The sequence below is a fragment of the Echinops telfairi genome, unplaced genomic scaffold (genome assembly GCF_000313985.2).
Source record: "Echinops telfairi isolate 266 unplaced genomic scaffold, ASM31398v2 ScPeMD7_2565;HRSCAF=3150, whole genome shotgun sequence".
NCBI classification, from domain to species: domain Eukaryota; kingdom Metazoa; phylum Chordata; class Mammalia; order Afrosoricida; family Tenrecidae; genus Echinops; species Echinops telfairi.
In genome coordinates, this window is record NW_022106463.1 from 231,226 (window position 1) to 244,940 (window position 13,715).

At 37.8% G+C, this 13,715-nt stretch overlaps 1 protein-coding gene and 1 pseudogene across 5 annotated transcripts in view; one reads left to right on the forward strand and one right to left on the reverse strand.

Annotated features, from left to right (window-relative positions):
- Positions 1-1,080, forward strand: part of LOC101655398 — a 6,902-nt pseudogene extending 5,822 nt beyond the window's left edge.
- Positions 1,081-4,512: 3,432 nt separating this feature from the next.
- The window catches only part of ZMYM5 (zinc finger MYM-type containing 5), a 27,468-nt gene continuing 18,265 nt past the window's right edge, over positions 4,513-13,715 (reverse strand). For 2 of the 5 annotated variants that reach the window (XM_045294030.1, XM_045294029.1), the window contains 5 exons: positions 12,291-12,570; positions 11,615-11,780; positions 10,565-10,777; positions 9,466-9,939; positions 4,513-5,946 (listed from right to left, as the gene is read on the reverse strand). In XM_045294030.1, coding sequence (XP_045149965.1) covers positions 5,236-5,946; positions 9,466-9,939; positions 10,565-10,777; positions 11,615-11,780; positions 12,291-12,570 — 1,844 coding nt within the window. In that variant the 3' untranslated portion in view covers positions 4,513-5,235. Of the gene's footprint in view, positions 5,947-8,873; positions 9,940-10,564; positions 10,778-11,614; positions 11,781-12,290; positions 12,571-13,715 lie in introns of those variants that run through there. The other 3 variants (XM_045294034.1, XM_045294031.1, XM_045294032.1) reach the window with 3 other exon arrangements.

Genomic DNA, 13,715 nt, shown 5'->3' on the forward strand with positions numbered 1-13,715 from the left:
TTAAGTGGAGAGCAAATGTTTTGAGAATGATGAGGGCAATGAATGTACAAATGTGCTTTACACAAGTGATGTATGTATGGATTGTGATGTGTTCTATGAGCCCCTAATAAAACAATTAAAAAAAAAAAGAGCACCTGGCCCTTCTGTTTCTTTTCTGCCTTCCACTTGGTTGTGCTGCAGACTGCGGTCCCTTTGACCTCAGGCTACCATGTGTGGGCGTGCAGTTCCGAGGTTGCCTGTGTTCAGTGACTAAAACTTCTGCTGTCCCTTATGAAACTCACTTGGATCACAAACCAAGCTTGTGTATGAATTCTTTCCTGGGTGAAGTAAAGAAGCAAGGTATTTCCCACCGAGAAACATAACATTTGTGGTGCCGTGACTCAGATATAACCTGTGTACTACACTAAGGTAATCCTGGGAATGGGGACACAGTTCCCTGGCACACAGACTCTTGGTGCTTCCAGACTCTCACCTCACCACTCTTGAGAGACTGGGAACTGGGTGGCTTGGTCAAACTTACACTGCAAGGGACCCAGTTTGAAAATACGCCGGCCTCCTAGAGGGAAGCGGAATCTTCTCTTGTGGGAAACAGAAGGGTTTCTCTCAAGTTGTCTCCCCAAAATATATGCCAGACTTAGCTGCTTGAGAATGACTGTACACTTGGAGGTCATCAGGAGTGGATTGGGGGTCATTCTCCCTGAGAGTTAACAGCTGTCTAGGCCAAGCAGACACCACTGTTTATCCAACAAGTAGAGCCCACTCCCTTCTGATAAGGATAGTACTTGACCTTGCTTGGGATTATAATGATCTGAAGGATGGGTGGGCATGGGAACATTTTCTGGTGTGTATCACAAGTGGACTCGGGTCAGGTAGGTAAAAAGCTCTTAATTATGCCCAAGTGACAGCTATAGAGCGGCTAAAAGAGGCCCCCAGGACTCACACTGCTATAGACATAGATTCCTACAAAGGCTAAGTCTTACTCAGGGACACATTTCTCACACAGGCTGCATCAAACTTTCAGAAAAAGTCCAGAAGGTAGTGCTGAAGCCTGAAGGAGTTACCCTCAGAGATGGCCACTAGTGCGAACGCCACCTTTTACAACAGGGAACAGGACGGGGAGGTGCAGGCTCAGGAGGAGGACATCGGACATGCCCAGGTACTGTCTGCATTTGCCAACCACTTCCCATCAACCACCTCCCAGGTTTCCCAGACTTGTGAACAAAGTGCCAGGTGCTATGTGTGTCAGGGGCCGGTCCAGTGAGCACCGAACTGCCCTAACTGGAATAGGCCCCTTGAGGGACATGCCACCACTGCAAACAAACTGGGCTGCTCTTATCCTATGGCAAATAACCAGGAGGGAAGGCACCTGCAGGCCAGTGGTTATCTGCTAATTGAAGATTGGTCTGGCCTGGCCAGCAAAGGAGCACGAGACAACTGTTACAGACTGGCTAATCTCTTCCTTGTTACCCTTCTGTAAGGGAATGTCAAATTGTCAGATGGGCTTTGGGTCTTCACTCTGCATTCCCCCTCATTCACATCAATGTGATTTTTTTGTCCTGGGTCTTTGATGCACCTCGTGATCACACAACCTGATGTGCTTCTTCCATGTGGGATTTGTTTTTTCTCAGCTAGATGGCCACTCTATCTTCAAGCGTTTAAGACCCCAGATGCTCTTATCTTTTAATAGCATGGCTTTCTTCACCATATTTGTTTATGCACTCATTTTGTCTTCAGCAATTGTGTCAGGGAAAGTAACCCACATCTTATATTTTAAATACCAAAATGTTGTAAATAATAATAAAGACACATAAACTCCGTATCTTTTGAGATTTTTTTACATTTAATTCATTCCTCCATGTATTTTATGGTATCTTATCTGTACTTGAGCAGTATACAGGGTTCTCTCTCAGTAGCAATGGTACATAATAATCGGACGAAACTAGAGTGAAAAAGTCTGATAAAATCAGGCTCCTTTATAAAACAAAGGTATCAAAATGTGATGCTATTGTTTCTCAGCATATCCTTACATTTGTATGTATGCATACATATGTATGTATGTATATAAATGTATACACATCTATACATTTCTACAGGCCATGTTTACCGCTCTAACCTTGCCTGCAAAGAATTCCATGCTGTTTTTTTCCCATGCTTTGTATAGGGTGAAGATTTCCTAGGAATTCTTGAAATTCTCTAGGACAGCCCTTGCTACTAGAATGAGCAGGTTGTATCAGCATGATGGAAAAAACATACCTTGTTGTACTTGCCTAGCCTTTTTCTTGACAATAGTTTTCAATTTTTTGAAAATGTCACAATCACCATGTCCTTCAAGAAAATTTATCAAGTACTAGAACTGATTGTGGTAATGTACATGTAACTTTTCTATACAACTGAATTATGGAAGTGTATATGAGGGGGTACCCCCCAAAACCTGGAATTTCACTAGGTAGAGTGGAGCTTTCATAGTATATATTTTCCCCAGCTGGGCAAGCATGGAGCAACTCGCTTTGAGTTAGTGCATCCAGTGGCATCACCTGGGAAGGTACTCTGGTCACAGTGAATTTTTTCATAAAAGCAGTTTTACTCGAACCTCGTTTTTTGAAGGCCAATTTAAGAGAACAGCATGAGACTGTGAAATTGTTTCCTGTTTTGAAAAATTCCACAGAAACTGTTGTGATGTTGAACAGTTTACAGGAAAAGTCCTATGGGAAAAATACAAGTGTATGAGTGTTTTTTTTGTTTTAAAGGTGAAATGTTGATTGATGACAAACCTCATACATTCTGGATGTCCAAAAGGATGAAATTGTTGACTCATAGTGCATTTGGAGTTCGTTCCACCAGGTCAGACTTTTTGGTTGGAGGTTCTGAAAAGATTGCTTAACAGTGTGCGACAAAAGGTCTGATTTGTGGCAGACGGATTAGTTTTGTCACCACAATGCAACAGCATGCCTCTCTTGTCCCACACCTGGCTCAACTGACCTTGCTCTATATGACTTTTTTTTGTTTCAATGAATGAAGAGGAACAAGAAAGGATAATTTGAGGTTGTAGAAAAGGAGGGGGGAAAAAACAAAACAAAGGAGGTACTGTCAGCCATCCAAAGAGATGTTTGAATAATGTTTCCAAGAATAGAATCGGAGATTTACCAAATGTATTCACTGCAATGGAGTGTACTTTGAAGGTGATAAGGTTTTGAAAATAAAATTCCATTTGGGGGGCGGGGTACACCCGAGTATGTGGATTTTATCTCAATAAAACTATTGGTTAAAAAAAAAAAGATTACATTGAGATGACCCTCCCTTGGATTCCCCAAAACACTGTTGCCACAACCTTCTGAGTTGGCCTGCCTTGAATTTAATCAGTTCAGCAGATCCCTAAGAAGCTAACTTGGGGTGTTTTTTTTTTAAGCACCCTAAGGATACTAAGGAAGTATATTACTGCGACTTGTCTGCTGCCAACTGCTAATGGCAGACAAGTCCGAACCCCTTTGGTTTTGGATAAAGCTAAACATACAGTTGAAATACTCTTTGGGCCTCAGTGGAAATAATTTTTGACTCACCTTTCTGAAACACTAAAGGATACAAATACAGACACATGAGGAAAGTGTGAGGGATCCCACTAAAGCTTCCATATTCCAAAGAGGATGTGGTACCCTCCAATAAGCAGATGCTAACCCTCTCCAACTCCTGGCTCTGAATCCTCGTCTTTCAAAGCTTTTACTGTCCTTACTAAGTGGCCAGGATAAATTACAATATGCCTCCTGTGGCTGATTATCCTGCCCCAGATGATTGCTTCTGTCCTCAGGGCTTTTTAAGACGGAGAACAAAAGATCACATTACTTTCTGCACCAGTATACAAAACACAATCTGCTTCCTGACTGGATAAATTCGATTATCTTTAGCAACCAGTGGTTGGTTTCAATACTATGCTTGAACAGCCAGAGCCTAAAAGAATTATAGACAAAGCTGTCATTCAATTGAAGGGTAAGGTTTAATGGAATGTGTCCATTAAAATTTACATAGGAACTTCAGAACTAGTATCCTATTACCTAAAATATACTCTCAAGTCCATGAAGATAAACTGCATCTTTTGAAACATAAAAAAAACTTTTCTTATCCAAGCTTGATAGATTTAGCATTGCAGTCGACAAACACAAAATAGTGTGTGTGTGTGGGGGGGGGAATTGATTTTCTTGGGTGTTCTGAAAATAGTTGTATGTGGTAACAAACAAGCATCACTGAAAGAATTTGCAAGTACTCCTAGTTGTCAGCCCTACCCAAGAAAAAATCTTGTACTGTTCTGGTCAATGTTCATATACTAGCTTGTTTCATGGGGAAGGGTTAAATAAGCCCAAGCATATATATAGAAGAATTCAATTTATGTTAAGACCGGTATCAGAAATTAGAAAGGGAAAAGTAAGTGAGTAGACATTGCTGACCAGATAAAAAAAAATTGGATCCTTAATTATAAATGTTTCTCAAATTTCAAAGAAAATAATCTAGAAGATGAAAGAGTTAATTTAATATACTTTTATTTCAACATTTCTTATATTTGTTAAAAATATATACTCTTATTTTATAGTTCTCACACAATAAAAGCTAAAACATTTTACAAATTAAATTAAAAATTATAAAACCAATAAAATGCCAGTTAATCAACTTAATGTAACAAACGTTTCGCTCAAAAAAAAAAAAAAAAAGAAATCAGAAGTATTTGGTTTAACAGCAAAAAGCTATGCTTTTAACATCCCATTGTGTTCCTAAATGGTTTCTGAATTTTTACCATTTGAATAACAAAGAGAGAATCCTTGTTCACATTGGTATAATGATAAATCAAGCCTTTCTGGCCTCTCCTCTAAAGTTTTCACAGCAGAAAATTAACCTAACCTGTCAATTGTCAGTCCTCAAATAGCAATTTTCAAGGTGTGAATTGATAAAAGTAAAATAATGATTTTACTGAAATCTGCCTTAAGTCCAATTAAGCCTAGAATCTGAAACATTCTTTACTATCTATTTGCTATTATACTTATTGCTAATGAACTATGAAAAGTTATTCTGTATAAGAGCCTCACAGCACAATATTGTATTGACTGTTAGATACAGGGTTGGGTTTCTTGTTTGTTTTTAAAGTAAATGTAAGACAGTCATGTCGAAAACCAAATCAGACACTGCCATGTCAAATACCAAATCAGGTATAGTAGATGTTTAACAGTAGCACATCACAATTTTTTCTCATCTTTACACAATTTCTGTCCTACAGCTTCCACTTTTATTTTTTAAATCAGATTTTAATTTTGAATACTTAACACTATTATTGATGTGCATTTCACTTTCTTCATGTTTACTAAGAATATGTGATAAGTGCTGCCAATCCTTACACCCATTCTCATTCTTCAGTTGATTTTTTCCTTCCCCAAAGAGTTTGCAATATAGACAAAACACGGAATCTTTTGAGGTAGAATAAAGTAACCAGGATCTAGTGGCTTTTTCACCATTTGGCAGAATTCGTGTATAGTATGTTTCTGAAAACTTCCTTCCTGTATTGTCTTTTGGGAAGTTGAAATTTCTCACTTGAGGAGGATCATGTTCAACAAGAGCATCCCATTGTTTCGTATTCAAAATCCGGGGCCATGTACCTGGATCTGTAGAAAGTACATCTGGCACAGCTAAATCTTCTGATTTTTTCTCTTCCATTTGCTCTTGAAATTTACCATCTATGGCTGACACAGAAGAAGGTGAATTCCCACCCTTATTGATGAGCGATGGGCCTGTGTTACCTTCTACTGAAACCTGTAGCTCTGCTATCTTTTCCTTTTCTCTTGGTGTTCCATCGATTTTGTCCAAAAGTGTATTCAATGATCCACATAGTATTCTTTCTTTTTTTTCTCTAACAGCAGTTCTTTTTCTGTTTTCTGGTGCTGATACTTTTTTTGATTTTATTTCTATTGTCTAGGAGAAAAATAGGACAAATTACTACTTCATCCTATCAGTGTTAACATTCAAATATCTGATAATCATATTAAAAGATGCTCAACAGTATCAGTCACCTGGGAAACGCAATCAAAACCCAAATTACAGAGTACTCTCCTCACTAGAATGACCAAAAAGATACATAAGCAAGTGTTGACAAAGATGTGGTGAAATTAGCAGGGTTTTAAACCAGTTTGAACCACTCAGCCGTGTCTAAAAAAGTGAAACCCAAACAGACTCAAACTTTACAAATTCCAGTGAGCCAGAATGTAAGCAAAGGGGAAACTCTGGGCTCGGCCCTAGAAGGGATCATTCAGAGGAGGTGTGAGCCCTTCCTGGAGCTTGCCGTGGCAGACTGGACTGCCGCCAGGACTAAGGAGAGCACCACACATCGCGAGCAGTCACTGGCCATCTTCGCTCAACTCCATTGGGGGAGTGGGAATAAGAGATATGGTTACTGTGCAATTCATAAACTGCCTTTGTCTTCTAAGAGGGAAATTAAGTTTCTACCAGGGATGAGCTTATAATTTTCCCATTCCAGCTCACTGAAATTTAAAAAAAAAAAAAATTTTTTTTAAAAATCAGATCTGTTCCATTTTCACTTCCTCAGCCATGATTGAACCTAGAAGAACATACTGGAAGCCCTATTGCGCTGGTGGGAAGGGAAGATGGTGCAGCTGCTATGGAAAACAGCTGTTTCTCAAAAGTCAACCATATGATCCCTAGTAATTCCACTCCCTGGCATACATGCCCAGGAGAAACAACACTCCAAAAAAAGTCCACACAAAAACATGTACATAAATGTTTGAAGACTATTTTTAGCCATAGCTAGAGGTATGTATGGACTATACAAACGGACATTAGTTTTCCCTGTGTAATTTCAGTCATTGATCTGAAACTAAGGAGAGAAATATGAGCTTCTCTGGCAGAACAAAAAGCTCAATTAAAAAAATAATTAAAAATTTAATTAAAAGAGAATAAAAGCAATTCAACATTTGATCATGTATACTATTTTCTTATTTTTTCTGTCTACAGAAAAAAAGGCTAAGCAGTAAACTTCAAGTTTTTCTACAAACACTAGTTGAATTACATGAAATCACCACTAGAATTTATACTTACAGTCTCAGTGAATAGACAACCCAAGTCATGCTTACTCCTTTGAGATTTAGCTCCCAATAGAAAGCAATTTTATGAAAATGAATACTGAGATCCAGGGCAGCATAGTCTTCAACACTGTCTGAGGTTTTCCTGGCTACGTTAAGGCATACTATTGGCAACTTCAACCAGTGACATGCTGGGGAAAAGCCCTGTACTTGTACACTAGAAAGAAACATCCTCCGTATATTTGACAACTGTTTATGAGTCCTTTTTCATCATGAAATATGCATGGTAGAATTAATACACTTAATTCTTCGAGATCATGGTGGGGATCATTAGATAAAAAAAAATTTTTTTTTAAATTCTGGATATGTTGGTGACTGCCTATCCTGTCTATATTTCCTTATTTTTAGTTCTCATTTTTACAGCAGTAAACAAATATACCATTGATATATTACCTTGGTAAATATACCAGGGTTACAGAAGTATAACCATACCACTTTTGTGTAGGCCTTATTTCTAAGTAATAAGCATTATATTTGTTTATGAACTCAATGCCCTTAGCAAAATTTCATTGTCTAAGAAGTCAAATCACTCTCCTTCCTTGCCCAGAAGTCTTTGAAAAGATAACTTTAGCAAAGTACCTAAAAAATGGGGGTTAAGAATGCTCTTTGATTTTACATTTAGGATACATCTGGAATTAATTTTGTGTATGGAATGAGATGGGAGTGCAGACTCATTTATTTCCATAAAACCAAAAAATTAGCCCAGCATTATGTGTTAAAAATACCTTGATTTCCCCATCAAATTACCTTACCACTTAATTCTAGAATTGGTTATATATGTTTGGTTCCATTTGGACTGGCTATCCTAGTCCACTCATGTATCTATCCTTACAGCCTATGACAGTGCCTTAATTACTCTAGCTCTCTAGGAACTGACTTGATGGCAGAGGGTATGGTTTTTACTTATAGTCACCTGGAGATCAAGTAGCAATAATCTTTTAACCATACTTCATATCACACAAAAGAACTCAAAATAGATCAAATAAAAACTAAAACTAAAAAAAAAAAAAGTACAAGAAAATATAGGAAAATAGCTGCATAACCTAGATAGAGATTTCTTAGCTAGAACACAAAAAATTATTAATTAGAAAACAAACAAATGATAAATTTAGACTTATTCAAACATTTAAGATAAATCATAATTTGAGAGAAAAATCTTCCAAAAAAAGAGCTGGGCAGTTTCTTATAAAGTTAACTAAGTCCCTACCCTATGACTCAGTCATCGAACTCTTGAGAAATTAAAAAACTTAGGTATAGTACAAACACAAACATTAGCAGCTGCAACAGTCCAGCATACGCAACTCCAGGTGGGTAAGCTGTGGCATACTCCTACAGTAGGATGACCACTAAGCCACAGAAGAAACCAACTATAGGGATGAACGAGTCTGAAAAACGCATGCTAACAAGAACATTTAAATAAATAAACAAACGAACAAAACACATGCTAAACAAGAAAAGCCAGACAGAATACAAATACTTTTATAAATTGAAAAAATAAACACACATCTAAGTTCCATGTGTATGTAGTTCAGGAATAGGCAAAACTAATTTTCTGGCACAGATATCAGAATGTGGTTTCCAGTAAAATTGCAGAGGCAAATTCAGGAGCATACAATGGGGTATTGGAAACGTTCTAGGTTTTTATTATTATTATCAATAAATCATTTTATTTGGGGCTCTTCCAGCTCTTATAACAATCCATACATCAATTGTATCAAGCACATTTGTACATATGTTGCCTTCATCATTTTCAAAACATTTTCTGTTTGGGTCTATATTTGGGGTGGGGTAGTGGTTACTTATGAATTCAAAATTTTCACTAGCATTTGGGCATTGTATGCAAATTATATGCAAATAGTGCCTGAGTAAATGTTTTGGGGGAAAATATTCCTACATAAGAATTTTATCCTACAACAGTAAGATATTCAAACCCAAGATAATTTAACACAATTCCTAAAAATCTGATTCCATCTAAATCTCAAGAGAATTTGAAAGAAAAATTACTCTGTAGTAAGTTCTGTAACAATATTTTGAATAAGCTAATTTATAATAACCAATATACAGTCATGCGTCACTTAACATCCATGTAATGTTTTGTGAAACAGGACATTACGTGATTTGGACGTTGTGCAAACACCCTGTCATATACTTAGTAAAGTTATATGAGATACTGTATTGACTAAATAACCGAGAAACTGACTGTATACCTACAGCAGTGTGTTTCAGGTAATGTATTTGGCAAGGCAACATGAGTTAAGTAGGCTAGTACTGTATATAACACCGCATACATTAAAAACGTAAAATATACACTACTATATACAGACTCACCACTCACTTTCACATTATGCAGCGAAAACCGTTGTTTGAAGCGCATGAACCACCCAGAGCTAGCACTAAACTCGATATTGTAGTCTGGTCCTGCTTTTTCTTTAAGCATCTCGAACAAGCTTCGCGCTTTAGCAGTGATGGCCGATGTGCTGAGAGGGATTCGCTTTAGTGCTTGGTCCTCTATCCACGCCATCAGCAATGTCTCCATATCTGAGATAGGGCCCTCTCGCATTTTCGTTAGCCTTGTAGCTTTCAGTGGAGCTGATCCTTTAACAGCTCGGAGAATCTTTTCTTTGTTTTTGAGGATCGTTGTGATTGTTGAGTGAGACATGCCTAAATCACGAGCAACAGCATTCACTGATTTTCCACCTTCATGCAGTTTAATAACTTTCTGCTTCACTTCCAGATCAATACTTCTCCTTTGCCTCTTGCTGCTGCTATCACTAGCACTGGTTTTGCTGTGTTTGCGAGCCACGATGCACTTCACGGTAATATTTTCGAAAGAAAATTAAACAGAGAGATAACACTACAACACTCAAGAGACACGCAATACACAAGGCTGGATGCTTCTGCCTAAGAGTCGAAGCATACAATGCAATATGGTAAACGGTTTGTTTGTTAAGTAGGGAAAGCCCACATTAATGATAGAAAGTACAGTACATATACAAGCCAGTAACATAGGCATTTATTACCACTACCAAGGCTTATGTATTATAAGTTACATATGTACTGTACCGTTCTATACCTGGTACTGCAATCACTTTGTACATGAGACATGATACACATGTTGCATGCAGGAAGCTGTCACATTCGCTACGTCCAGTTACATCTGCTACGTCCATTTACATCCGCTACATCCGATTCTCTGATTGGGATTTCTCAACTGTATAGTAACCTTATGGGGCCACGGACGTTTATGCAGGCGGACGTTGCCTGGACATTATGCGGCGCATGACTGTATTTTAATGTTCACTTAAGATTGGGGCAGCTCAATGGAAAAAAGTGACAAAGATAAAACTAGACAAGATTCTGAGATAAATCTGGTTAATAAAAGTCAAATAGATGAAGCTATCATACACAATTGAAAGCTTATTAAAAAGAATTACCTGTTTATATTCGCTAATACAGTTTTGGCAGCAAAATCTTTTCTGTTGGCCTTCAATCATCAGGACATTGTTTCCAGCACTTTTACTGGGCATGTACTCGCCACACTGTTCACAACAGTTCATTGTCAGACCATTGGCCAGTCTGTACTTATTAAAGCAATGGTTACTACAAAGTTTATGAGTTACATTATTAATGCCAACTTCATGGCGAATCTAAAAGAAAGAACAGAATTTATTCAATACAATATTTTCTTCAAAAGTAACAAAAGACCTATTCATTTCGCAGTAAGAGCTATCCATAGAGACTTTTAAAAGTATATTTTTCCCCAGTCCCTAGAGGGGCTAGGAGAAGCTATACTACCCATCTTAGGATGTCTGTGCATAAATAAGTAAGGTGTGCCTCATTTTTGCACAGCTCCACAGTAAGTGAAGTAAGTGGGTGTCCTAGATTTGCATGGCTGGTGCAGTGAATGAAATGTTGGGCTGCTAACTGCAAGGCTGGCAGTTCAAACCCATTAGGTACTCTGCAGGAGAATGATTTGCCAAAAAGATTTACAGTCTCAGAAACCCTACAGCGCAGTTCTAGTCTATCCTTGAATAAGTAAGTAAGTATTGACTAGACAGCAAGGGTCTGGTAGCCAGAACAAAACTTAGTCGTAAGAACTAGGAAAAAAGGGGTATGAATGTTTGCTGTTTCAGCAACTGAAAAGGTTAAAGTATGACCTAAGTAAGTGTGGAATTATCAATATATATCACTCTACTTGTTCACCATACTCTCAATCTATATACTGAAACCACATTTTTGTTTAGTATTACTATGAATGAAATTGTTCATGAGTACACCTGACACCATAGAAACAAATGAACACTTTCTATACTATACAAACAGGATATTTGTTTTTAAATGTTTTAACATATCCTTATTGTTCCCTTAAACTTCCTAAATACGTATTTAGATATGTGCTTATAGATGGCAGAGCATATATGGCATTTAAAATTAACATGATCCCTGTTAGCCTCCATAACCTAAGTAAGGCTTAAAATACAGACCTCTGTTAGTTTATTACAGACTGTGCATCTTGATTTATTCAGCACTCTTTTTCTAAGACTCTGTGTGTCTTCACAGGGAGAGAACAAAAGCGTACTATACAAGTCGTGAGAAGATGTCCTTGGATCACCTTGACCACCAACAGTGGCCTTTTCTGTAGGTGCATCTCTAAAACGGAAGGGACACAAACACAACATGCAAACATTCCATTGTCACAGAAGTTTAATAAATGACTGATAACTGTCATTTTCAATTTTTCATGACTTAGTACGAATCAACTCTATTTCTGGATACTGAAAGGTTGACTTTTTGTCTTGGTTGCTCAGACTTCCTAAGTACTAGGGAAACAATACTGCAAGGGAGAGAGCATTTTGTAGGGCCCTGCCACATTCAAAATGGCTGCCAACAGTTTGGCAGAAGGTGGGGCTGCAGGTCAGCACAAGACAAAAAGCAGTGATAGTGAATGGGTCAATTTATTCTCATATTTACTCTATTTTCCTGCAAGGAATTAAGTACAGTTCTTGTGACTCCACAGCTTTTGACACACTCTAGGATACTCGAGTTCAATAAACTTGAAGATAGCCCAACCAACAATTTTACCAGTTCTCTATTTACATTCAGAACATTAATGCAGGCAACATTCAACTACATGGAGTGAAGTGGAAAGCTCTATCTTACTTTTTGCACAAGCGCTTCTTTGGAGCACGCTTACGAGAGAAGGAAGAAAGGCAGGTAGTGGAACAAAAGAGGTGAGCTGATCCTTTCCGTTGATAAGCTGTCTGTCCCTTCTGTAAAGGTTTTCTGCAGTTAGCACAAGTGATTTTAGCTGGTTTAGTAAGTTGCTGTTGGAAAGGAGGCTGGAAAATCTGCTTAGGAAGCAAGGCCACTGGTGATAGAGAATCCACCCCTGGTTGTTTCTGATTACGGGGAAATGATGCTGACTGGGAGATCCAAGAATCTTAAAGTAAAACACAAGAAAAGGTCATGGAATAAATCCAAACTCACATCAGAAAAATACTCTGAACTTTCATTTTTGCACACTTGCACTTGCTCAGGGAGCATCAGAAAAGCTAATAAGGATATGAAACCCTGTTGACAACCCCAGGGGGACTACCAACTTTGTGTCCCAAGTGCCTGGCACTTTACTGCACCAACAATGTAGTAGTGGCCCCAACTTGTAAGTAGTCATTCACGCTTAAGCCGGACTTCCCAGGTCAAGTCGTACTTCACCAGATTGTGTAAAGTACATTAAACTCTGTGTCTTGATTTTCTTATCTATAATCTGGGTTTTCTTATGTATATAATTAAAGGCTGGCTATCCATAACTCATAAGCATTGTGATATATGTATCTAATTTCTTCAGTGTTCATTCACCAAATTATAAAAAACAAAATTTAAAAAAACGGGTAGTGTTTTAATTTTTTAGTCATTTTATTGGGGCTCATACAACTCATCACAATCATACATGCATCCATTGTATGCAAGCACATTTGTTGCCCTCATCATTCTCAAAACATTTGCTTTCTACTTAAGCCTTGGTATCAGCTCCTCCTTTTTCCCCCTCCCTCCTCCCTCAGGAATCCTGGATAATTTATAGATTATTATTTTGTCATATCTTACACTGTCCGATGTTTCCCTTCACCCACTTCCCTGTTGTCCGTCCCCCAGGGAGGAGGTTATGAACACTCACTCATGTATCTGAGTTGATTCTATAAAGTAAATTACAAATAAATTTTCTTTTATATACTTTTCCATCTCTTGGTCTTTCTGGGACCTCTATCACATGCCATTTTACCAAGCCTTGCAGGATCTTACAGCTTGCTAAGTAAACATCCATTCATCATGCTCCCACACAAGAGATAACATCATTTGAGGGTTGGGTGGTAAATAGTAATAAAAGCATTTGACATTTTAATAATCTTCATATATAGTACAGTAACATTCAGTATGTCCATCATTTTGTTCAACTATCACCATTAACTGTCCAACATAATTTTAGGACATGTTTCTTTTTACTTATTTTATTATTATTATTTTTAATCATTTTATTAGGGGCTCATACAACTCTTATCACAATCCATACATACATCAATTGTGTAAAGC